We start from the raw sequence: 25965 nt of genomic DNA on the forward strand, positions 1-25965 counted from the left end.
AGAGGGGACACACCACAGGGGGACACCACACATAGGTCACCCCACAGGAGGACACCCCTCACGGGACACCCCACACGACCGAGTGCTCCTGCAGTTATCAAATCTGATAATGCACCAAAGCCTAAAGTGAAAATAAAATAATTAATGGAAAGGCTGAGGGAGTTGTGTCTGTTCAGCCTTAAGAAGAGATCACATTAATGTGTATAAATATCTAAAGAGGTGCACCGAGAAGGTGGACAGGGTTCTGCTCCATGCCAACCACAAGGACAAGGCAAGAAGCAGAAAGTGATGCACAGAAAGTTCCACGTGAATATGAGGAAAAATTTTACTGTACAGTGACGGGGCACTGGAACAGGGATCAGAGAGGGTGTGGAGTCTCCGTCACTGGAGATATTCCAGACCTGTGTGTCCTGTGCTGTGTGCTCTGGGATGACCCTGCTTGGGCAGGTGGTCCCTTCCAACCTGCCCCAGGCTATGATTCTCTGGGAGCACGTCCTACCCAGTGGGGCTGCAGCTTCTGACCGGCACACATGCACAGTGTGAGTGCACACCCCCGGAAAGTCATCATCTGTTTTATTAACAGTGGTTATGTCCATTAATTACACTAATATTCAATTCCCCTACTTGGGGTGTGACACAGGCCCGACTCAGCAGCGCAGCGGGTTTACCCCGCAGAAAGGAGAGGTGGCTGTGATGTTAAATGAGAACATGACCTTTTCTTTTGTCTTTGTCCCAAATACCCACTTAATAACAGAGTCCTTGATCTCAGAAGCTCTGCTTGAATCAATCCTTTAATTGCAGGTTATTTTCATCCCGGTGACATCTCTCCTGGGGATGAAACCACCATGCAGCCATGAGATCTCAAGCCGACTGAGGTGCAGCTGATTCTGGGCCAAAGACAGGCAAGGGCAAAGCGAACTGTGCTTGTTCCTTCCGGGAAGAGCATCCTGAAGGTGACCTGGGCGTGGTTCAAGCCGCTCAGCGGGTGAAGCAGCAAAGCCGTCGCTTTGCTGCCCCAGTACCCGCGGGATGGTCCCGCACGGGCAGGATGCAGGTCTATCCATAGAGCATCCCTGGGATCTCCCATCTCTATGGGATCCATAGAGCGTCCAGGGAAAGAAATGCTGGGTGCTGACGGCGGCCTCTAAGTGGGGAAACCTGGGGAGGGCTGAAGACATCGGGGGAGGGACAAAGAGACAGCCTAGCACTGGGATTTTGGGGGAAAAATCCCCGAGGAACGTGGGGCGCGGCGCTGCGCCCCTGTGCCACCCCGCTGCCCAGCGCTGCTCTCCACGCCCGCCCGCGCACCTCCCGCTCCGCGCCCAACGCCGCTAACCACAGGTTTTACCGCGGCGCCGGCCGGCGTCACGCGCGCGGCGCCGCGCCCTCCCATTGGCCGTGGGCCCTGCGCGCGCACGGGGCGCGCCGTGCGGGCGGCGGCGAGGCGCGGGCGCGGGCACGGCGGGATGGCGGGGCCCAACGGGGACCCGCACGTGGTGGGCGGCGGCCCCGACGACGACGACGGGGACGGCGGGGACACCTTCGGGGAGGAAGGTGCGTGGGGGCGAGCGGGGCCGCCGCCACAGTGGGGAGCCCCAGAGGGGCACGGTCCGGCCTGGCCTGGCCCCGTGGGCTGCGGGTGGCAGAGCACAGGTGCGCCCAGGTGTGTCCAGATGTGTCCAGGTATGCCCAGGTGTCCTGCTGGCGGCGGTGCCCGACGCCCTAGGTGTGCAGGCTGCACAGCAGTGAGGGCTGCAGGGTTTGATTCTTGCCCAGTCGTGGGGCCCCGAGCTCTTCCGTGCTGCCCCTGGAGTGGTTGTTTCTTTTTCTTGTGAAAAGGTGATTCTGTGCCTTTGCTGCCGTACGGGGTGCGGGTGCTCAAGGAGAAAGAGGATGTTCAGGTTGTGAGAGCACAGGGCAGGTCCCGTGGGCAGATTTGGGAGAAGTAGTCATGCGTGGAAAAAGGGAATTTAATGCAGATAGGTTGGTAAATTCCACTTTGGAGCGTTTCTGCAGTGCCTGGGTCTGAAATTTCTGATGCAGTCCTGTCCAGTTAAAACCAGCTGATGGAGGAAGTGAGACGACAGCAGAGCTGTAATGCAGACGTAGAGGTCACTCTTAAAACTGGAACTCTTTCAGAGTAAGCACTTTACTCCCCTTCTCTTGAAGGTGGTGACAAGTTGGATTCTGCTGTTTCCCGTAACACCGTTCACTTTGCAGATGTGACCCACACAGGTGGATTTCAGAGTTCTCTGGGATCCACCTGCAGTGACAGAAGGATCATTTTTGCCCTGAAACACCCCAAGAGTGGTCAGGGCTTTGCATCATCAGAGTGATTTACATTTCACACTTTCTGAAGAGCTCAGAGACACGTTGGCTGTGACGGAGAAAGTCACTAAATCGGATCTACATCAAGTCTAATTAGGTTGTTCAGCTTGTGATCAGCTGATTTATGTGCAGTAGCTGGTCATAGAGGGCTGCAGCTATTTCCTGGTCCTGGAGCTGAAGCTCTGGATCACTTCCTTGATCTCAAATAGAAACCTTATTTTTGTCAGCTGTCCTTGTAAGAATGCAGAGGAGTTAATGCAATTGCCATACCCCGGTCAGTGTTTTCATTAGGGAATGTGGTTGTTTCCACAAAAATCCACCAAGTATGCAACAAATGGAAGACAGTCTTTTTACAGCTTATTTTAAAATTAAATGGTTAAAGTTTTTTCACTTCCCAAAGCTGCACAAATTATATGGCCTTCGCTTGAGCTTTAGGCACTGAGAAAATTAAGATCCAGCTGTGATTACAGACTTCTTGCCAGGCTGATGAATATCACTTGTCACAAGTAGCTACTGTGTCTGCTTGGGATGTGCTCACCATTTCACTGCAACATGGTGCATCACACTGAAGTAGGGCTGTGACTCCTGGACATTCTCACACACCTTGAACCAGGGTCTGAAAAATAATGCTAATTGCCACCTTTTTAGAAAGCCTGTGTTTGTATGGAAATGGAAGGCCAAACTTTTATAAACAAGCTCAAATGCAACACACACAATTATCCAAAGAATTAAGGCTGTAACACTCTGAGCAGCTTCAAAGTGGTGTAAGAAAAGGAGGACAATTATTTTTTTATAATGAAACTTTTCCTTAGCTATTAATATTGCAAATGACTGCAATGTTTAAATATTCACAGTTCTTTTAGAGCTGCTGGGAATGGCAGGGCCTGGGTCTGGTGTGCTGGGGCACCAGGGAACTTTTAATCAGTAGGTAAAAATAGAAGTAATAATTTTCCTCTACAACTTCAGCTACCCACATGAATTCAGTACCCAATAGAATGCAAAAAAAAAATTACTCCATCAAAACTTCTTCTGAAAATGCCCATCAATACCTGATGCAATAAATACAAATATAAAAGGTACCAGCCTAACATGACATACGAAAAATGAAGGGCAGAAATCAACAGTTTAATTTCTCTTGGGTTGTACTGTTCCAAGTGCCTGGTGGTTTATTATTTATATTCAGCTAATGAAAGTTGGCAGCTGATTTCCAGCACTGATCCAGAATTTTTCTGAAATACAAGCACTCATTTCAAAGAAATATTCTGTGCCCACGGGTCACAGATCCCCAGCAGCCTCCCTGCACTCACCCAGCCCCTGTGGCTTCAGAAAGGAGCATGGAACTGGCTCCATGTGGGGTCCCTGTAATCCCCTGGGGTTCCTGAGTAACCTCAGCAGAGGTTTATCTTGTCTCTTTTTTTAGTTTGTTTGTTATTCTTTATGACTGTGTGAATATTGCTTGGAGCAATCCAAAAGCAGGTGTTTCCTGCAGTAGCACAACACTCTTCAGCTGATTAACAGTGTTAACACTGTGAAATGCCCTTGTAACCAAGGCAAACTGCTGCACTTGAAACTAATGCTGTGAATAAGAAACTGTACCTGGGGAACCGACTGTCAATGAGTCTGGGTTTAATCTGAAGTACCCAAAGCCTTAATGGTGGGTGAAAATCCTGTGGTTGAACTTGGTGCCCCACACTTACCTCCCTTTGGGAGTAACAGTGCCACTACCAGCACCTTTGGGCTCATCCCTGCTCCTGCCACAGCCATGTTTTGTCAGCCTGACCCCAGCCAGGCCCTTGGTGAAGCACACCCCAGCCTGGGAGCCTTTCACAGAAAATTCACAGAGAGTAAACACTGTGGCACGCTTCCAAAATGCCTGCACCATCAGGATAGATGATCCCAAAGGCAGCTAAAAAGGCTGACTTGTCCTTGGGATTTCTGTGGTACTGTTGCAGTCAGCACTGAGCCCGTGGTCAGCTGTTGGTGTGCGAGATCCAGGGCTGGCAGATATACCCACAGTGGCTTTGGACTGCCCAGGTACCTTGCCTTAGGTCTTGTTACCAGTGATCCAGCCTTGCACTGGCCATGTTTGATCAGGGAACACAACCCAGGCAGGATTCAGTTGTATTTTACCTCACCCACCCCGGGGCAGATAAGGCACAGCCCAAACGCTGTGGGCGTGTTTTGCCAGAGCTCTCGCTGCCTGCAGTGACAACATACTTACACTGTTCAGTCTCTCTTCCTTTTAGAATATGCAGCAATAAACTCCATGCTGGACCAGATCAACTCCTGCTTAGATCACCTGGAGGAGAAGAATGATTATCTGCACACCTGCCTGAAGGAACTGCTGGAGTCCAACCGCCAGGCCCGGCTGGAGTTCCAGCAGCAGAACGAGCAGCTGAACATGGGAGCTGATGGACAGGGCCCCCAGCCTTCTGCCTAGTGTCTGACCACAGACTCTCAGCTGGTGTTGCTGAGGGACTTTTCCTGCTCACCAATTTAATGTAAAACTTGAATAGAAGAGGTGCCTCGTGCCTGTTACTTGTTCCTTCCCCTGGTTGTGTCCTGCCATTCACCTCCATGTTCTGTTTTCCTTTAGCTGTGAGAGGTGCAAAGCACATGAGTGGGTGTAGGAGAGCTGGCTCTTTCTGCTCCCTGGCACTCACACTTGGTTAAAGCTGGTTGTAGGAAATCTGATGCCGTGCAGGTAGTTTGCAAGCAGGCCCTCTTCACAAAGAGGAAAAATGATCTTTGCTCTCTTGTACTGTTAAATCCAAGCAAGGAGTATTATGGCTTTAGCCTCTTCCCTCAGAAAAAGCACAGTAGGCAGGGGCTGTCCTGACTCCAGGCTTGTCCTAGCTCTAACTCTGGTGACAGCCTTGGGGAGGGAGGCCCTAGGCCAGCTCCTGCCTTGAAACTACAACTTGTCCCTTAGTCACATTAACTGTGACATACCAAATATTGGCACGTGGTCCCAGACCACTGGTTGCTTCCATTCTCTGCCAAGCAGATAAGACAAGCTACCAGGGTGATGTTTCTGCTGTTATTACTGGGAGCTGCCCAGCTTCTCCAGCTGTTGTTCCAGACTCCAGGGTGGAGAGAGGCAGAGCAGCCTGGTTAGTCCCCACCACAGCATCAGCTACAGAGAGCAGAGACAGGGGCCTGCCTGCCCTGGGATGTGAGCAGAGCATTCCCTGGACATTCTGACAAGGCATGAGCCATCTGGTCTAACTTGTGATCTTGTCAGGATGGCCTGGAGCCAACACTTTGAAGCAAGTCTTACCATTCTACTTATGTAAAGTTAAAGGAGTTTTTTTTGAAAGTTAAAGAGGTTATTTATAAGAGATTGTTTTATTAAAATCAGTTTGAAACAAAATATGTTCCTGAGAGTCTCCACTATGAGAACAGACTAGATTAGGCCTTGTAGTACTAACAAAGGACCAAGGTGCACATTGTTGCCTAGCTTAGGACACAGTGCTTGTCCAAGAGTGTGTGTCTTTGAAAGGAAACTGTTCTGAGAAGCAAAACTGAGCATACAGCCTCCCAAGAGAGAAACTTCTCTGCCTGGAAAAGAAATGAGAGGGACTACAAAGAATTCTTAAGTCTGCATCCATCTACTCCATGAACTTTGTCCCCTGTGGAAATCACATTACCATCTTCTTTCAGGTTCAACAGTCCAAACCTCAGTCTTTCCACATAATTGCTGTATCCCAACTGTACAAGTAATAACCAACACCATCCTGTATTAGACACGCTAAAGCCAGGCTTATTTATTCTTAAAATAAAAACAGCAGTAAAGTTGAAGGTTTTGCTCTATTAAAAGACTCAGAAAATAAACATTTCCAGCAAATATCATGTGTAAAGGGCTCTCCTTTAAGGCCACTCTATCTGGGTTTGCGCCTAGAAGAGCGTCTGCACCCAGAGGTGAGACCGGCTGTCTCACCTTTGCCGAGGGAGGAAGGCTCTGCCTCCTGGCCTGCATCTGCTGCCTCATTCTGTCCTAACCCTCCTCCACTCCCTGGATCCTGGTGGTCATCTGTGCCTTCCCTTTGCCTGGCTGCATTGGCTTCCTCCTCGTGTCCCAGCAGCTCCCCTGTGGCGCGGCTCTCCTCGGGGAACACGCAGGCAGCACTAGTGGCAGTGGACTTGCTCTCTTCCTGTAGATTTTCTTCTTCTACAACCATGATACCACACACACGGTCAGTCACATTGGCCAGGCTCTGGCCCTCTGCCCCAGAGGTGGCCAGCTCACCCTTACCCTCCAGAGACCTTGGAGTTTGTTCTTGCAGGGCTGACAGCTCTGTACCCTCCTTGTCTATCCCACGATCATCATTCATCTTCTTGCTGGTATGTGCTGCTGTAGCAAGAGGCTGTTTTGGATCATCCAGCAATTGGGAGCTGGAGCCCTGGGAATGCAAAGGAGCCTCGGGGTAGGCAGTTGTGGCACGATGCCTCGCTGCCTTGTATCTCTGCAAATACAAACAAACCAACGTGAGAGGGAAGCTCAGCTCAGCTCCTGTCACTGCAGCAAAGCAGCAGCTGGTCCAGGAACACCTGTACAAAAACAGTGGTGAGTGGCAGGGGCACGACTGGTCTCAGCAGCTCCTGGCCTGGCTGCTGAGGCTTTCAACAGAGAAAGGTCAGCTCCTGTGAGGAAAAGTGGTGATATTAAAAACTGAAGTCCTTCTCACATTACTTAATGCTGAGCGAGTGCATGGCAGACCTGTGGCTCCCGAGACAAAAATCATGTTCTGGCAACTGTTAATCTCAGTCAGACTCAGGACTTTGTAGATATAACAGAGCAAGTGACAGCTCCTGCTTCAGCTACTGCCAGGACACCTACCCTGGGCACATGAGGCTCTGCACCACCCTCAGCTACAGGTGAGATTTAATGTTTATCAGCCAAAGCAAGACTTAAGTTGAAAGCTTAATATTTCTTCACTCTGTTGATACAATCTGCACAGTCAGTGGAACTGTTGACAGGAAGACTAAGATATCAAGAATATATTGTTACAAGGCACTGAGGTTTTCCACAGAATAAAGGTAACATATCAGTAAAATTACTTATTTGCACTCGCTATCACGATGAACCAGTAGAGGTCTGTAAAGAGATTAAAATGGCTACTAGCCATGTTCTAGACTGGATTTCAGGAAAACAGCAACTCTCTCTAGCTAACACACAGCAGGAACCTGGTCTTCAACACCCAGAGCATGAGCTAAAGGAAAAAACCAAAGCTCCCTCAGTTCCCTCCACAATCAACTCCCTTTCAGCTGTCTCCTAAAGGGCTTCTTGAACTGGCACAGGCCATTACACCTGACAGTTTAAGGAAACAATTTTGAGCCCAATGGCTTTTACCAGTCTGCAGTATGGAATTACAGCCCATCAGACAGGCAGCTTTATCCTGTAATTCAGTTTATCACTGCAGGCATGTTCTTTCTCTGCCCTCAAACGGTGGGAAATGCACAATATCCTATTGCACTGGAACTAGATCGGTTGAGTCAATGTTGTACCCAACCTAAACCAGGTACAAGCATGCAAATTCATGTTCAGTGATGCTGTGAACTGCCCCAGCAGCAGACAATTCTTTGCTTTGAAACCTTCTGCTGAGCTACTCTGCTGAGAATACTCCAATATACAACAACAGTGATAAAGACTTAACTCAGACTGTGGCAACTCTGAGGCACCCAGGCAGCCAAGAACAATAGTTATCTGGTTGCAGGTATTTAAGGTTAAACTCTTCTCATAAAAAATCCCTCCAGGTCACTCTGGCATCCATTTGAAGAGCATCTGATTTCAGCTCTAAGTGGGCCAAAAGAGTGACATAAGTGACTGCTGCTGCAGTTTCGCTCTAAGCTGATCTAAAACAAGCCAGGAAAACTTCAAGACTGATTCCTTCACTCCTGAAATGACTAGCTGCAGGAGTGGGAGAGGATGAGCAACCATGAAGGAACAGCTGTGGTCTCCTGCCATCCCAAATTCACTGCTCTAAGTGCTGGCTCCTGCAGCACCCCACCTCTTGCTGGAGGCAGTGAGGGCTGACTAGGAATACTTTCTTCTGGCTGAAGACTAGAAGAAAAACATGAATTTTGGGGGGTTCAGGAATGGGTGTGTGTGTTTGGGTTTTTCTTAGGCACTATTTAATAAGCTTGTAGGAAAAAACAGCAGCTTTTGGGAGCAGAGTGTGGGTGCAGGCAGAGGACAAAGTTGGTGTAGGAGCCTCCCTCCTTGCCAAGGTCAGCAAATACTGCTCTCCCACACAGGCAGGGCCCAGGCAGTGGTCACAGGAGAGGGCAGAGACTGTGCAAGCCCTGTGTACCCTCCACAAGGTACTAATCCAGGCCCCTCACCCCCTGGCAAGTCAACAAGGACAGAACGATGGAGGCAGATTCCAGGCCAGCCCAGTAGGAAAAGCTTTAGATACAAAAGCAGCAAGGGGCAATAGGGCTTCTTTAGGTGGAGCCAGAAAAGCAAAGGAACAGCATCAGTTGGCAGAGCTTTGTGCTAAGGAGTTTCTAGGAAAGGGTAGCAGACAGACAGACAGACAGACAGACTTCCTCTTGCAGGCTGACCCTGGGGACAAACGGACTCCCACAGCGTGTAGATTCCATCACATAAAGAGTCTGTAATGTTAAATTTCCAGACTTCTAAAGCTGAGTATCTGATTTTACCAGGCCTCTTCATGGATGAATCACACCCACAATTTTGGCTAAAGGAGCTGTTCCTGCAGTATCACAGGAGAAGATGCACCAGCTTTCTTTACAAGGAACAGCCTCTGTCCTTTGTTCTTACCCACCTTCACCCATCTGTCTCTGGTCTAACAGAAGAGGCCTAGACTGAACAACAGACTCCACAGGTTCAGCAAACAGAGCAGACACTCTGAGGAAGATTCCCAGCCAGAAACGGGCAACAAGATGACAGCAGCAGTAGCTGGGAAGCAGGACTGGACTGGTTTTAGATCTACAGGGGTGATGGGAGACACACACAGAGCACACCAGGAGAGAACTATGGCACAGTGGACACCAAGGATGATGGAAATGAGCTGGAGACAAGACAGCTAACGTGGTGGATTCGCTGGAGAGACACGCACGGGGGGAACAAATGCCAGGCCATGCAATCGCCAAAGGGTCTGACCTGAAAGTTCTCAAAATGCATCAGGGACTTGCAGTGTGCGAGCCGGGCAGCGGAGTCGCTATGGTAGAATTTGTGACACAGCCTGCAGAGGTAACCTGCGACGGGGACCAGAAAATCCAGGCCTGCGAAACGGGAGGGGAAGGGAAATCACAGATCACATTGAATGGAACTCAAATAATGAAAGCATGTTAAAAGGGCAAGGGGAGTGGGGGTAGAAAAGGAAAAGTGGAAAGCTTTGCTTCTGTTAATCGGGGATTTGCAAGATGACTTGCTGAATATCTCTTCTTACCATGGAATGGCTGTGGTTGATATTCAGAGAGAAATCTGGCTGCCAGAGCAAAGAAACTACACAGAGCGTTAAGGGGGGAAAAAGGGAGAAAAGAATACAATGGAAAACTACAGAGAACATGTGATCCAATGTAATGGGATCAAACCAAGCAGAAGACAGCAGGCACGCAAGAGGAACACGCAGAGAACATTCACAGCATGAATCATTATTCCATCTGCCACACGATAGTGGAAGGTTACAGCGATAGGGGAGATTGGTGTAAACAGAGCTCTCCTTGGGCACAAACCAGCCTCTGCAGAGCTGCCCTCCTCACAACACCAGCGAGGTCAGAGGTTTGAAGTCAGTCACTTACAGGGTGGGGACCAGACACAGCCATCTGGAGGCACCACTGCCCACCAGGGCAGCAGCACGGCTGAGGAACTGCTGGGTGCAGCGTGGGGGGTCTGAAGCAGAGGAAACATGCACAGTTTGGGCTCTAGCAGAGAGTTTGATACTGTCAGTGCTGCTCAGTATCTCTGTGCAAGCTGCATTTCTGTTGGAAAGCATTCCAATCGATATGCTTTCCGACTCCATCTTTCCAGAGCATCCCTCATTTGCTACCTACTTTCTTCAGTACTCCTGCCCTACTTGTTCCATGTCCTACCTTAGAAAAGTATCTGGCTCTCATCCTTTCTTCTTCAAAGCAAAAGGCAGCTGACAAACATCAATCACATCCTTACGTTTTATCACACAATAATAAAGCAATGTTTGGTCTCTTCTCCAGGCAGCAGTGACCTGCACCAGTCCAGTGCAGCTGCTGGAGCACCATGGCCCAAGAAGTCATTGTATCAGTAGGTAGAGACCATCCCCTCTTACAGAAACAGCATGTGGCCAGAGAAGGCTCTGTGGGCCTTTGTGCTTAACTCTGCTTGCTTACCATAGGCTGTGTCTGGACAATACTTCTCACTTCCTTCGTAATCCTCCAAAGACACTTCCTTCAGCCCAGTCTGGAAACCAAAAGAACATTAGTGCCTCCTGTATCTGTGGCAATTCCATTCCTGGGCTCTTGCATTTTTCTGGTAAGCTCAGGAGCAAAACAAGACGATTAGCATACCAGAGACAGAGTTGCACAGCACCTGGTCAGGGCCAGATGCAAACTCCAGTGTCATAAAGCCACTTCACTACAAGGGCTAAAAATCAGCCCTTGCACTCCAAGCTTGAAGTAGCTTAGCCATGTCCCTCCTTGGTAACTGGGACAATATTTATCTAGATAAAGCTCCACACATATATTTGCTATGAGACCCAGCTGCTGCTGGGCTATTCAAACAGACCATGTCAATGTCTGCTTGTGCTCCTCAGCAACAAGGTAATAGTTTGAAGACAGCAGCAAGAGCTGCTGAAGGCAGCAGCAGGAGCACAGCAGAAGCCCCTCCTGCATCCCACACATAGTGCCTGATTCTCTTTTGCATCATTCTGTGCTCTGGAAGAACCCCAGAGCCTTCACTCTCCTGCTGTAGAGTGCAAAGTCGACCAGACTCTTGAAAGCCTGAGCTCAAACAGCCAAGACCAACTAAGTCACAGGATCCCACAGCAGATTCTCAGATAGGTCATCCCTTCTCCTTTTCCATGGTTTACCTGCTTGGCAGCAGAATCCTCATTCTCCATCAGCACTACATCAGGGTCTTCCTCCTCACCAGCTCCCCCTTCCTCCTCCTCCTCTTCCTCATCATCATCTTCAAAACAGCCAACAGCATCCACAGTGATCAACTCCTCTGAATCTTCTGGGCTGCCCAACTCCTTCTCTCCCAGCCTCACCTGTCAGGTATGGAAAAGAAAGATAAGATCAACTTTGCACTCGCCATTTAACCAAGGAAGAGCCCAGACCCTGGATTGACTGCATTTGATGAGCAGAAGGGACTGCAAGAGGGGCACAAAGCTCTCTCGCTTCAAGACACATCTAACTCCTTGTTCCTTTTTCACCCAGTTTCTTTTAAGCTCTCACAACTGAAGTCCAGCAAAAGATGAAAATTAAAACAGGGCTGGAAGAACTGCACATCTTCCTTTCAGCCCTGCAGTAGTGAGGGTAGCAGCCCCCAGGCCTGCACAGCTCTCCACCCAGGCAGTGTTACCTCTTTGGCTTTCTGTTTGTGTTCAGGGGACTTCATGTGCTCCACGAACTTGCGAGGGGTCTTGAAGTGGCGGCTGCAGACAGTGCAGAAAGGACGAAGCGAGCGTTTGGCCAGCTGAGGAAAGAGGGACAGTTCCATAAGTCAAGAGGCACTACTGTGGAGGAATGCAGGTGAATCTTGAGAGAAATGAAGTCAGCCCTGCATCGAAACCAGGGAGACCACAAAGAGAATAGTGTTTTCAGCAGAAAGGACTCCCTAAGTCTTATCCATCAAAAAGACAGAAAACATGCAGAGCAAAACTAAGTGTGTCTTACACACTTACTTCTCCCCTAGAAGCCAATAAATATGCTGACATGCCTAAATTTTAGCTTGAAAAGGCTGCTCATTATTCAATTGATTAGGTATGATAAACCATATTTATTGAGAAAAGTCAATTACACACTAGAGGTGCTTCAGGCCACACTGACACATCATGACAACTGGAGGCTCCAGCACTGCCAGCAATCAGAGGTAGGAGATAACACGACAGTGCCCTTAGGGAGGATGTTACTGGCAGAACTTCATGTGCAACCCTACACCCCAATCACTTTTTCTTTGCTGCTTGGGAAGCAGGAGCTGCTAGACACTTCCACTCCATCCCCACGAAAGGTCAGTGCAAAGATGAAACCCAGGCTGTGGCTGTTACCTTGTGTTCCTGGGTCCTGCGATGTTTGATGAGATCCCCTGTGAAGTGCACCTGGCACGTGTTACACCACCGCTGCTGGCTCTCTCTGAAGTGACAACAGATATAGCTCTAAGTCACACCTTTTTTACATTCTCCATGGAATACTGCAGTTTGCAATCTGTCCTTGGCATTGTTTTCCCCACCATTCCTGTCTTTACGGCCCCCGATTTATCTTCACCCCATCCCACACATTTATAGGTTGCTTTAGCTTGTGCTGACAGAAATGCACCAGATAAAAAAAGTCTCCAACCTGATGTACTGTATTAAAAACTACACAGGTCGAAGTCAATTCTGGTATCCTTCAGCCTGAAGGAGTTAGCCCTGAAACCAGAGGGATTTCATACCTTACCTAGAACTCAGGGGCAAACTGGTGCTGTGAGGGATTTTAGAACCCATGTAGGGCCACCAGAGTTTTCTGGTGCAGACCAACACTTACCCATCTTTTTCTGCTAGCACCTTCTGCTGCTTCACCATGGGCAGTAGTGAAACAAAACAAACATTGCTCATATGCTGAATCTCCCCAAGTCGCTGCTGGTGCTGAATTCCAGCCATGTGGGACTGGAAATTCTGAAAGAGAAGTTAGGAGAAAAATCCATTTAAATGTATTCAAAATACAGAAAATAATGGGTATGAGCTATGCTTTCCTTTCTTTTGACTGCTGTTTAACAATGAAATAGCATAAAAGCTTAAGAGCATGGTTGCCTGTGGATCCACCCACATTCTCTCTTTAGCAGGTTGCTTGCCAGCTCTCAGGAGAGGTTTATTTTATCTGCATGCTTGTCATCATTTTTTATGTTCCTTGTTCCTGAAGCATGAGCCCTTGCTAACAAGTCTCCTGCTGCAACTCCCCATGGCAGCCAGCCATCTAATTCCCATCTCCTGACCACCCAGATCCCTGTCAGACCCGTGCATTTTTACCTGCTGACTGCAGCAGTTGGTCTTGCAGATGTAACAGTAGAATTTAAGGACCGATTCGGGGTTGGGATCAGCTGTGCCCACCTCACAGGCCCAGTGCCCTGGTTTCAGAGCTGTTGTACTGATAGCTCTGCTCTCACTGCTCTGCTGAATAGTCACCTTCAGCGAACCTCCAGAGCTCAACACCTGCCAAAAGAAAGAGTCAAGATCAAGTCCAATTTCTCAGCAGAAGACATTAAAAGTTACACCTGCTTTTTGTATGTCACCTAAGCTCTCTACTCTTTAGGAAAATGCATTTAAGCTTGAATCCACATGGGGCTGATCAGGACTCTCCTGCACACTCCTCCTCCCAAAGCTACCAGATCAGCGATCCCTGTGTCATAGCACCAGGACCATTAGCACAGATGGCTGTTTCTGCAGCCTCTGCAGTCACTGTATGACCCACTCTCTGGGCACTGGAGCTACAAACAATTCTTGGTAAGGGACATAATCAGCTCATGTTTCTCCACTGCAAAACTGAAGGCAACTCAGGCCAAGCCCTGATGGAGTCAGGAACTCAGACACGGGCAGGATGATACATTTGATCACATCATCAAACATTCCCAATTATGGAAGTCTGATTCACACCTGAGGTTAAATCTTTTGTCTGCTCACAGATTTACACAGGATAAGGTCCTGGTTTAACATCCAGCATGTGGGGCCACATATTTCATGCAAAGGCTCTCAAGTTGCATCTTTAACACCATCACCCGAATTTTTTTAGACCTGCTCTTCAGCAACATGGAAGATGTATTTAGCTACGGCCCTCCACACATATATTTTTAAGTAACTCTTTCAACTTCCCATTTTTCCAGATGAATACTGAAATCTTAACGAGCCTCCCATCCACAGCCAGCAGTAGGTGAGGAACAGGCCAGCAGAGGTACAAAAGCAGCAAGTCAGAGCAGACTGTGCACTAATTGCAGACATATTATGCCTTATTGCCAGGGACAACAGCTTACAGCAGGAGACAGAGCTCCAGACGTGGGTGCCAGCTGGTTCCCAGTGGCAACGGGCTTCTCCAGGATGGAGGGGGAGGTTGTATGTTCTGCACCACCCCTGCGCAGAGCGGTGTCTGCTCACCTCAGGAGCCTTCGGTTCCTCGGAGAATTTCCTCTCTCTAGAGAGTTCTTCAGCTGTGTACTCCTTTGCACTGTCTGCACCTAAGAAGGGAGAGTCCTTTTAGCTGCCTTAAATCAAAGCAGCAATGGTAGAAAAAACAAAGCAGCAGGTGAGTGAAGTCAGGGAGCTTTCCTCACAGTGCTGCTGGCCATCAGCCAGTTCACAAACCTTTCTCCAAAGAAATCCCTTATTAGAGAGGGAAATTTCCCATCATTTGCATTTGGTAGGTAACATATTTTGAGGGACTAGATTTGGATTTGGTTTCTAGATTTTATCCTCCTTTCCCCATCCCGTATGATTGGAGGAGGGACATTTCTCATGTCAGAGAAATGGAGCTACAGAGGCAGTTCCAGCAAGGAGTGCCCTAAAAGTGCAAAGGACAGGGTTCAGCAACTCACCATCAGCTTGGACATGGGCGCTCGAGATTCCTGCTTTCTTGCTGTCTGTGGCATCCTCCAACGCAGACTCCTCGGTCACACTTCAAGGATATCAAGAAAATAACCTTATTTGTCATGTTACAGACAAGAGATTCAGGAGGCACACCAAGGCACAGGCTGGGTCTAAGCTAACACGCTCTCCACTAAACCCCCAAATCAATAAGCTACTGGAAGTGGTATTTCAGGCAAGAACTTGGCAGAAATAAATAAAAACAATGAAGAGTGGGTGTTCTAGAACAGATTCAGAAACAGCAGCCAAATAATCTGGACAAGAAGATTACTTCTGATTTTTTGGTTAACAGCCCTCTCCTGCAAGAAGCCTGCAGGGAAATAAGTTCGTACAAGAAATATTCTTAATGAGAGCTCTGAGAGCTCAGTCCTGTCATGATTGGTGACCTGGACTGTGCTCCTGGCTGCTCTGTGCATGACAGAACAGAACTGAAGGAGTTCTCCATGGTGCCTTACAGGGATTTCACCATAACTGCCTGCTCTACTCATACCAGTCATGTTTCATTCCAGAGTCCCTACAGTTCTGATTGTGGGGGAAGCAAAAACTGTACAAGACGCGAATTAAAAGGACCTTGCTTTGTTTTATTTGGTACTGGTGATCTGCTAAGGAGAAAGAAAGCTCCTGAGGGGACAGCTGACAATAAATGTTTGACTCCCCGAGGGCACAAAGGGTACTTTGCAGTCTCTTTCTCCTTCCCCCATTTTTCCATCAGGACTGACACTTTTCACTTGGCTTGACTATCTGCAAGATAGTGGCTTGACTATCTGCTCTGAGGGCGGCTCGAATTCCCACCTGCTGGTGTCCTTCTGCCAACAGGGAGCAGCACCTCCTGCACAAGCAAGAGGCAGGTACCGCATCCCGTTATCCAAACACTCCCCCCCCCCCCCGCATAATTTATCAGATTGATAGGTGATAATGTAACTGGGTTACACGGCTATAAATATGCAGCAGGGTTGGGGCAGTGCAAACACGAATCAGACAGGAGTGGCTGGCATTAACATTATTTGTCAAGTGCTGCCAGCAGGCTCAACACTAACTGTACCACACGCAGATGGTGCCAGCACTCAGGGCGAGGGTTTGCAGCCTGAACTGCAAATCTAAGGAGCAATCTAAGGGAGCAAAAGCCACCACGAGCGTGATCTAAGGAGGAAATTGTATTCCATGGGTACTTGTCATGCCATGCTAGAAGTGGGTGTTCAAGGAGGGTTTGAAGATGACGAGTGCTTTCTGCACTGGAATGAGGATGTTGTTCCAGGTATACAGATGGTACATAGGAGCAAAGGCAGAAGTGGGAAAAACCTGAAATGAAGAAGGAGGCTGGTATTCCTGGCTAAAGGGAAATGGAACAATGAAGCACAAAACAAGTTTATGACACGGATGGGGAGAATGCCCTTGTCATCTGTGAAGGGCAGTATGAGAACAGTAAACTATTTTTTTCAGAGATCCATCATCTGTTCATTGGAAGTTAAAAGAAACACTTGAAAAAAAAAAAAAGCTAAGGAATGATCTATTCTAGGTAAATACCAGCCATAATATATGCATCAAATCTGGCAGTCCCTAACTGCTGCTCAGGAAAGGATTTTCCTAATAGCAGGCTTGCTGCAGTGAGAGCTGTCATTCCTCAGACTTGATTCTTCTTTTTTCAGAGCATGTAACAGGACTTTGATTAATACCCTGCTAAATATTAATGTAATTAAAATTAAATTAGCTTTGGCAAACAGATTAACAAAGCACACACTCAAATGTATTCGACCTAGCTTTAATTGAATTTATTCACTTTCTTGCTAATCAGAGTCCATAATTCACAGTGGTCCCTGCACACACAATATTTATCACTCTTTAATGTTTTACTTTGATGTTTGGATATTACCTTGATCATGTAATCCTGGAATATTCTCCCCAAAGCTATCCATTAATCTCTAATCTACAGATGGGAAACAGCAAGGTGAAGGAACTTGTCCAAAAGCAGGCAGTGAATTGCTAACAGGGAAGATAAGAGGACCCAGGAGTCCTGACTCATCGTCGTTAACATATGTTGGAGAATTCTCAAATCAATGCCTCCAGAAATCTGTATTCACTCCCTCCTCTTCTCCCTCCGCACCAGCTAAGGGTGACAGTTCTGGGAGAGGAGCAGCCCGGTGCAGATGGCACATCCCACTAGATGGCAATGCAGCCCTGTCTGTCCTTCCTGCACCCTTGGGATGCAGGGAGTGCCGGGATGGGCCTGCCATGGCCAGCGTGCCCGCCTGCTGCACATCCCTGGGGGATAATAGGATTGCCTTTGTCTATTTTTACCCAACAGACAGAGGTACTGGGAAGACAATCTTTGCAGAAAGGATACAGAACTCAGCACTCGTGGATACAAGCTTGGATACTAGGGAGTATTGATTCCCTTTATCATTCCTCAAAATAAACTACCCTCTCCTACACCTACTGTAACCTAACATATTCCAAAGCTTTCTCTCTCTGCTCATTTTGATTTTTGACATTTAAGGAAGAAAATTAAAGAAATATACCAGAATAGAAAAGAACATCTCTGCTTCTTACAAGGATCCTGGCAGGAGAACACACGAGCAAACTCTGCTTTGTTGCACATTTAGATGAGCTGCATCTCTGATTTTTCATTCCCATAGTTGGGTCACCTTTTGCAGAGACCTTACAAGACTCAGCAAGCATCATGAGATTTTCTGAATTGTTCACAAGCATCTGAAATACCTCTCATATGCTAGACATCAGTCCAGTCCAGCCCTAATTATCAGAAAATAAAATCAGACAATAATTCTAACCTCAGGAACTATCTCAATGCCCCATTCAATAAATACCTCTTCAGTCTTTTTGCTGCAGGCTCAGTGTTCAACACAGACTCTGTTGGAGTTCTTGGCTCTGCAGGAACACAGAAGGAGATGTCCTTAGCAAAGCAGACCATGCCACCTTGAGCACGTTCCATAACTGAATGGCAAATGCCATAAGGCTCTGTTAGAGCAAATAATTCTAAACACTTGCTTATTCTGAATTTCAGAACTGCACTGACAAGGTTAGATAATGACCTCAGATATTTAATTGCAATGTCACTGTATGAGGTGTTGTCAAAAAAAAAAAGAAATCTATGTTTATGTCCACAAAGTGGCTCTCAGTCCTGTATATATATAAGTGACAAGAGCCCTGATCATGGGAACATTAACACAAGCCAAGGTGGCACATCTACCTGACAGCAACCACTTAATCAGGTTGTTTTCACCACTGCATATACACTGGTCACCACCTCATCATGTGCCTGCAGTTTTAGATTGGGCACTCTCCAGTCAGAAAAGATATTCCCACATCTGTGTTGTGTCCGACATTTAAGACATCCAGTGCCAGCAGTTTCTGTTCTGACAACTGGAGCACAAGGACTCTTTCAACTCATCTTTTCCTCAGCATGCTGGTTGCAACTGGTTCTGCTTTATGTGTTTGGCTGCGTGAGATGTTGAGTTCAGCATGGGTAAGGCAATGTGGAAGCTCTAATTTCAAACCAGTTTTCTTTTTTCCCCCCATCTTAAATGGGGTTTGCTGTCAAAGTGACTTCTGAGAGGCTTCCATGCAAGAGAGATGAAGCAGGCTCATAAAAAATCAAAAATATCCAGGTAAAAGTGGTATATGAAGCACACAGCAGAGGGCTATCACAGGCAGTTTAAGTATTTACAATTAGAAAGAAATGTAGCTGACTAAGCCTAAAATCACCTCTGGCCTTTGCTGCAGGACTACTCAAGAGAAATTTATAACAATTGTAAGCATTTATTTTACTACGGTCTCCTCCTTACCTGTGGATGGTGAGGAATTGTTCTGCTCTGAGCCTGCTTGCATTCCCTCTGGGATTTCCATTTTCTCATCACCTTGTGTCTGAGAAGAAGAACCAGGATCCAGTTCCCGCTTCCTGTCAGGGACCCTCTGGAAGTCCTGCAATGGACAGAGAGTCACTGCCAGCCCTTGGTCCTGAACACACCCTGTCTAAGGCACCAGAGTTTTACTGTGGAGCAGGAACAGGAATTCCAATATGTGGAAATGGAAAGGAATAGATGGTTTACAAAGCACTGCCCTGCTTCAGGCAAGTTTACATGGCCAAACAGAGGGAGGCACTTCAGCTCCACAGGCAGCCCAGGACATCTCCCCAGAGCCTTAAGCAGCTGCTGTAGGAGATCCAGCTGCTTGTAAAGAGTAGGATCATGTTAGAGGGACTCTGGCAAGAGGTGCATGGGAAGGGAAAATAATAATCCAAAATAATCCCTCTTCTTTTGACCCTGGAGAAAGGACAGTCCAAGAATGGAAGTGCACCCTATCCACCGCATCTTTTTGACAGAATGGGATGAAATATGCAAAAGCTAATCTAAGAGGAGGAAAGTAGCAGTTAATTAACCCAAGAACTATTTTCAGGATACAAAAGAGGTCTTAATGGCGGGAAGTGAAAAAGGTTTTTACAAAACAAAAAAAATTGTAGATTTTACAAAATCCACAAGAACAAATATGAGCCTGATCTTAAAAAGAGGGAAAACAGCCCAAAGAGGCAGAATGCCCAGGGTAGGAGCAGGTCATTTGGGAACAACAAACTGCTTTGGAAAAGCAAAGCACTCAGCCAGGATTTCTTCTGTTGTAATTACTTTGAAGCTGGTACTTCTTAAGGCTCCCTTTATATCTCAGGTTTAAACAGTTCTGCTATGAGGAATTCTCTCTCTTGGGCAAGCGGTGACAAGAAACCTTTGCATCAGAAATGTAAATATGGACCACAAAAGCCTTCGGGATGGAATTATTTCTGCATTTCTGTGTCAGCAGCATGGTGCAAAACATCATTTTCTTTGTTAAGGCTCTCTCCCCTCTCCTTTGTACTCCGCCTACAACAATGTCAACAGCTGCAAGTACAAAAGGAGCACAAATCTCTCCAGCAGTTGGAAAACCACAAGCCCACCTTGCGAAAGGTCCGGTTCTGCCGCTGGAAGGGAAGGCTGGGGAAGCCCAGCCGCGTGGGCTTTAAGGAGACCCCAACAGGTGGTGGTCCCAGGAGGGAATGTCTTGTAGCCTGAGGGAAGAACTGCTGCAGTGCTGGCGCTGTCATGTTAAATCCACGCAGGTTTCCTATAGAGGCAAACACAGAGCGTGTCACCACCCTGAGCTGTGCAAAGGGAAAATATTCCACCTGCATGAGCAGCAGGCGGAGAGGGGAAGGGCTCCTCTGCCCTGTGCTCTGCTAGGCACTGTATGGGTGCTCTGTGCTCTACCCTTTTCAGCACACACAATGATTTGATGTGATAACAACCATTACTATGGATCAGGCTATTTAATTATAATTGTCACTGCAGGCTAAGATCATTACAGCAATTATCTGATCTGAGCACACGAACGCTTGCGCTTGCAACAAACAAGGTCTCGTTTTGCAAAAACTCTCCGTAAAAAAAAAAGGAAAATTCACCCCACATTTCTGCAGCTGACAGCTCACACCATACCATGGCTGCTGTTTAGCATAAGCAAGGAACAGTGTTTCATTTAAAACAACACTGGACTTCTCAAACAAGAGATCCCACAGTCCTCTCTGCCACCTGGTTGTCATGCAAGCTCAACGTGTCAACCTCAACTCTGACACCCGAGACTCTGCCATTTCCAATTATAATGCTCTGCTTTCTGAACAGTTCTTTTCAGCATCCACAGGCTATTAACTAAGTCTCAACAATTTCTTACGAAGACAGTCCTTGCCATCCCCATTTCAGGAGCGAGGGAATACAAGGGCCCAGATGCCTCTGCTACACCCTCAGGAGCTGTCCATCATTCTGGGAACCTGGACTTCAATTGCTGTTTTTTCTCTCTCACTTGAATTAGTGAATTAGCAGCTGTCAAAACAGGGCAGCAAAGTCTGGAGACAGGCACCCAAAATGTGAAAGAAACCAAGCTTTCTCTTAAAAGCCCGCAACGCAATAGGAAGTAGTCCCCATGTTTGTCTTCAAAAGTAATCTAATCTATTATTACTTCCCATAAACAATCCCTTACTGTAAAAGGACACAGCTATATTAAAAAAAAATCTGTAAGACAAGAAATCATCTTCTGCTCTTGCTTTGGTACCTTTGAAGAACCACACATCCATTTCAACTTGAAGTATTTATCTTTTCCTATTCCCACTGCTGAAGCCACACGCAGCCAATGAATTATTTATGCTGATGCTTCCCAGGGACAGAAATGCTAACAGCATCAGATATTCTTACATGTAACCAAAACCTGGATAACCAAAAATATTCAGACCCCTAAGAAAGGCCACGTTAAGACATTGGCAACCATACTGCATGTTACCTGTGGCTACCTGGTGTAGGTTATTGAAAGAGAATTCACAACTCTGGCATGCAGAGGTGAAAAGAAAAGGAAAAACACTAAGACAAAGCAACAAAGCACACTTAAAAGTGTTCATTAACATACCTTATCCTGCCCTATCTAATTAGCCTCAGGCCCTCAGCACATTATTTAAATACAATTTCTCAATAAAAGATTTTGCTTCATGGAAAAGGCCAGCCCATGCTGACATCAAACATATCTGCAAGAAGTGAGGCTGACTGGAGTGGAGTCAGGCTTTCCCTTAACAACAAATATAAATACTCCAATCTTCAGAGTGTGGCTTGTCCTTTCTCACTGCCACTTTCCCTACAACCTGAGAGAGATCTGTGGAGAGCCACTGGAGTCACTAGAGAGCCCTCTCTTTAAATGGGCAAGAGAGAACAAAAGAAGAGTTAGCGACACGCAGAATAAATCTTTTGTCTTCACATCTGGGCATGATTCACAGGCAAGATAGAAATTGCAGGCATTAATCTAGACTAGGCACCTGAAAACTATCCCAGGTACTGATTTGCTGCATTGAAAAGAGCTGTCAGGTTAAGACATGAGCAAAAAATAAAAACATAGCTTTATTCCTATTATCTTTACATTAGCAATGCTATTATAAAGGCATCTTCATAGATTTGTTTTGAAAATACATATGGAAAAAAACAAAGAAAAATCCACTTGTGGAAACACAGTGATGGAAGAACAGTGATATTATTCACCAGAGAAATGACAGTCATTTCAGTCAATCAAAATTTCACAAGACAATTGAAACCCGAACCATTTTCTACCACAGTATACTTTATTTGTTTGTACTCCACCATGTTTGGACCAAGACAAGTATCTACTGCAAACAAGGTTAGTTTATATGGAACAGATAATGAAATAAACTGTTTTAACCTTCCAGCCAAGCAAGACAAACAAATAATAACAACTTCAGTATTTTATCTAAACATATTGATGAAAAAATACTTGCTCCATCAAGTCTTAAGAGGGAAGGTACATATTTAGTATCTAACCTGATACCTTCTAATGCTATTCCCAGTTGTGAATAGCAGGGCACTGAAGAACCTCTGTGATGTGGACTACGGAAAATTTAAAGGGGAGAGAAAAAAAAAAAAAAAAGGCAACAAACGGAACTGCCAAGTGCAAGAACTGCCCTGGTTCAGCAGGAAATAGCCGTGCTGTGGTCTGAGTCCACGAGGATGATTAAATAACTCCAGTAAGCGTTTCCCATAACGACAGTACCTTGCATCTGCTGCATGAGTAAGGCCCGCTGAAGCATAGGATTGGCATTGAGCAGCGATGGCTGATTTGTTGCCCGTAAGCTCAGCATCTGTTGCTGTTGCGGCGGCGGCAAACCCCTGGAAAAGAAGGCATAAATCGTAAGAACCCAATAAAAACCGCCCCCTTCGATTCCAGGCACCTAACAACTATAAAAGAGGGGAGCAAGCAGCTGAAATGCCGATATACGTGCATGAAAAGACACCGGGCAGCGGCACTGTATCCTCTTTCTTCCACTCTCCTGGAATTTCCAAGCTGACAGATTGTCTATCAAAGAATTTGAGGTCAGAGACAACTCCTTAGCACCAAGCCCACATGAAGCCTCTAAAGCAGCATAAAAAAAGCCCAGGAGCTGACTGCAGTTCTACAGAATTATGCAGCACTCGTCAGGAGAAATGAGTGATCTAGATCAGCAGCTACATTTAACAGGACAACAAAAAAGAAGTCCTAAAAACCAGGGAGTTTTCTCAGCAGCTTAAAGCACATTTTCCCAAAATCAACACCTCCCACACGGAGCCAGACAGGTCAGAACTGTCAATGGTGCCCCCTAACTGCAAGAACCAGATGGAAAAATAAAGCACGGCCTTCATATTTAAAACACGAGGAGGAAGAAGCGAGCGGAGAAGAACTCTCCAGTTCTAAGGAGGGTGGAGCAGACGTGAGAGAAAAGTCTGAAGAAACTGGCAGGCACTTATTCAAGCGATTGCAAGGTCAGGCCCACCTCTAAGCACGACTGCTGACACAGCTAAATCTGTCAGGGCTGAAAAGAGGTACAAACATGGATCGAAATATCCACCCTGACAAAAAACCCCAACCCTCTTAAAAGAATTCACAGCAGCTCATCTTCACATTTGCTGCTCTAGATTGTTCCAGTCTCAGAGCTGAGATATTTATACCACAAAAATCGTACTTTTAAAGGTGCAAGATGCAGCCATGCTCTCTGGCAGTCAGCCCCTTACTGGCATTTTAAGAGCAGCTTTGTTTATTGTATAAGACATATAAAACGGTAAAAAGATTTGGAGGTTCATATTTCTAGTAAAACAGAAAAATTCCCACATTGACCTCAGAGACAAATGCCTTATAAGGACAACGTAATATAATAATTTCTTAAATAACAAATTAACTATATTATTAAATTCACACCCCACTGCTTTAAATTTGCAGAGCATAAGGCTTTAAAGGTAACAGTAAGTGCAAATAAATGCGTTATTTCAGAGAATTTGTGTTGGTTCTAAAAATCTCAGCTCATCGGGGACAACTGCTCCTATCTAAGTTGTTTTACGTCTTGCTTTTTTTAAAAAAACCCCGTGGTTATTTTCTGGCAGATGTCATTTCTCTTTTCACAAACAAAACACGATTTTCTCCATCCCCTCCCTGCCCCACCGCGCTCAGCCACAGCCTCAGCGCCAGTGCCACTGCAGAAATAAGTTCCGTCACCTCACCCAGGCCAGCAGAGAAAGAAAACAAATAAACAGCTTAAGTTCAACAATAAAATAATAAAGTGCTCGCGTCTACCGAGGGTGGCTCTGCTGGGTTTCTGCAGGAGAAGGCGTTTTCCCCGAGCCCCGGCTGCCCTGCCCTGCCCTGCCCGCCCCGAGGGGACGCTCGGCCCGGAGCATCCACCCACCCACCCACCCGGCGGCTCTGCCCGGGTCACCCCGCGGGTCTCGGGGACTCCGCGGCGGGACCGCCCCGGACAGCGGGCAGGGATCCCCGGAGCGCTGAGGGGACGCGGCGGGACCCCACACGGGCCGCCGCCCGCGCTGCCTCCATCCCTCCCACACCGCGACCCCTCGCTGCCTCCAGCCCCCCGGCTCTGCCCCGATCAGGCCCGCACCCCGCCCGCCTCCCTTTGTCGCCTTCCCTGCCGGGGGAGGGCAGCCCCGCACCCGCCCCGCCGCGGCTCCGGAGCGCAGGGAGGCGGAGGAGAGCGGTCCCCCGGGACAGGCCCCGGATCCCCGGCCTCGCGTAGCGGCGCTTACCGGCCTCCCTGCTGCGCCGGGGGGTGGTGGTGCTGCTGCTGCTGGAGGAGGTGCTGGAGCTGCAGCAGCTGCTGCTGGAACTGCTGCTGGTTGAACATGTCTGGGGAGCCCCGAGCGGGGCGAGCCTGAGACAAAACACGGGAGGGCGAGGGAGGCACCGGCTGCGGGGCTGGCGCGTATCAGCCCAGCAGCCATTGAGCAGGGGAGCCGCCGCCGCTGCCGCCCATTCATTCACTGAGCCGAGCCCCCCCTGCCGCCTCCTCCTCCTTCCCCCCGGGGTCATCGCAAGCGGCAGCCTGTAAAGGAGGTTTCCAAACCCCACCTCCCAAAACCTGCTCCCACCCTCCCCTGCCCGCGGCGGCCGCTCCCCGCGGCGGGGCCGTGCCGGGACCCGCCGCCCGTTCCCTTCGCCTCCCCGCCCCGCACTCACGGCGCAGCCCGCGGCGATCAGCGCTCCCCGCCCGCCGCCTCCATCTTCCCGCCGGGAACAAGAACCACCTGCCCGGCCCCGCTCCCCGGCCCAGCCCAGGCGGGAGGCAGCGTCTTGGGCAGGGCTGCAGGACCCGGCCGCCCCCGAGGGGCTGGGGATCGCCCCCGGAGCCCCCGCTCAGGTCGCCCCTGCCCGCAGCACCTCCATCCCTCATTCCCCGCACAGAGGCGGGAGTGAGGTCCCCTGTCCCTCGGGAGGGCTGGGAGGGGATGGACACCATCTGCCCAGGGCTGGGCAGGGAGTGGAATAAACGGCTGCAGAGGGGGAGCAGATGGCATCCAACAGCGTGGGCTTTCTGCTCTTTGTGGTTTTTAAAATAGTCCAGGGGAATCTTTGGTAACCATCTCGCCAAGGAGATGGAAAAAACCCAACGCAGCCTCTGGCCATTTGCTGTGGTCACATCTTGGCAAACCTGCCATGAAACCTCGAAGAAAACAAACAGGGACTTTTGCAATATTGCTCTGTGCTGTAGCCTGAGATGACTTTTGTAACAGGTCCATCCCTTTTTTTTTTTTTTTGGCATGGGGGGGAGTGGTTGCAGCAAAACCTTTCCTGCAGCACCTGTTTTCCGTAAGAAAATTAATTTTAAGGATGTTCAGTACACACAGCCTCTGTATGAAAATGTACTGTTGACTGTCATTTCTTCTTATATTAAACCTCACAAAGGTAAAGATGTGTTTCTGCTTTTTGCTATTCCAGAGAATCCATCCTGAAATAATTTACTTTATAGTCTAATTATTCATGCCAATAAAGACTACTTGATTCATGAAAGGCCTTG

General features: G+C 47.9%; 2 protein-coding genes across 5 annotated transcripts; one reads left to right on the top strand and one right to left on the bottom strand.

The window, feature by feature from the left end:
* Positions 1-1425: 1425 nt before the first annotated feature.
* Positions 1426-6175, top strand: C21H9orf16 (chromosome 21 C9orf16 homolog). Its single transcript, XM_032707994.1, has 2 exons — positions 1426-1554; positions 4575-6175. The coding sequence occupies exons 1-2, from the start codon at positions 1467-1469 to the stop codon at positions 4766-4768; spliced, it is 282 nt and encodes a 93-aa protein (XP_032563885.1). The 5' UTR covers positions 1426-1466; the 3' UTR covers positions 4769-6175.
* On the bottom strand, positions 5658-25200 carry CIZ1 (CDKN1A interacting zinc finger protein 1). Of its 4 annotated transcripts, XM_032707951.1 has the most exons (17): positions 25128-25200; positions 24698-24822; positions 22680-22795; positions 20041-20207; positions 18902-19037; positions 17924-17984; positions 15053-15132; positions 14616-14695; positions 13497-13679; positions 13015-13145; positions 12540-12624; positions 11855-11968; positions 11361-11540; positions 10663-10732; positions 9458-9579; positions 6584-6794; positions 6120-6499 (listed from the first exon to the last, which is right to left on the bottom strand). In XM_032707951.1, the coding sequence occupies exons 2-17, from the start codon at positions 24793-24795 to the stop codon at positions 6210-6212; spliced, it is 2124 nt and encodes a 707-aa protein (XP_032563842.1). In that variant the 5' UTR covers positions 24796-24822; positions 25128-25200; the 3' UTR covers positions 6120-6209. The 4 variants fall into 4 exon arrangements, with proteins under 4 accessions (XP_032563843.1, XP_032563841.1, XP_032563844.1 ...); XM_032707952.1 differs by lacking the exon at positions 25128-25200 and having other exon boundaries at positions 5658-6499; positions 6584-6731; positions 24698-25012; XM_032707953.1 differs by lacking the exon at positions 25128-25200 and having other exon boundaries at positions 6069-6499; positions 6595-6794; positions 24698-24971.
* Between the last annotated feature and the right edge of the window lie 765 nt (positions 25201-25965).

Source organism: Chiroxiphia lanceolata, chromosome 21, assembly GCF_009829145.1.
Source record: "Chiroxiphia lanceolata isolate bChiLan1 chromosome 21, bChiLan1.pri, whole genome shotgun sequence".
NCBI classification, from domain to species: domain Eukaryota; kingdom Metazoa; phylum Chordata; class Aves; order Passeriformes; family Pipridae; genus Chiroxiphia; species Chiroxiphia lanceolata.

Coding starts and splice junctions, on each gene's coding strand:
- C21H9orf16 (XM_032707994.1), top strand. CDS start 1,467: ATGGCGGGGCCCAACGGGGACCCGCACGTGGTGGGCGGCGGCCCCGAC. Junction 1,555..4,574: donor GGACACCTTCGGGGAGGAAG/GTGCGTGGGGGC, acceptor TCTTCCTTTTAG/AATATGCAGCAATAAACTCC.
- CIZ1 (XM_032707950.1), bottom strand. CDS start 24,795: ATGTTCAACCAGCAGCAGTTCCAGCAGCAGCTGCTGCAGCTCCAGCAC. Junction 22,796..24,697: donor CCGGCGCAGCAGGGAGGCCG/GTAAGCGCCGCT, acceptor CTTCTTTTCCAG/GGGTTTGCCGCCGCCGCAAC. Junction 13,680..14,615: donor AGGAACCGAAGGCTCCTGAG/GTGAGCAGACAC, acceptor TTCTTTTGGCAG/GTGTTGAGCTCTGGAGGTTC.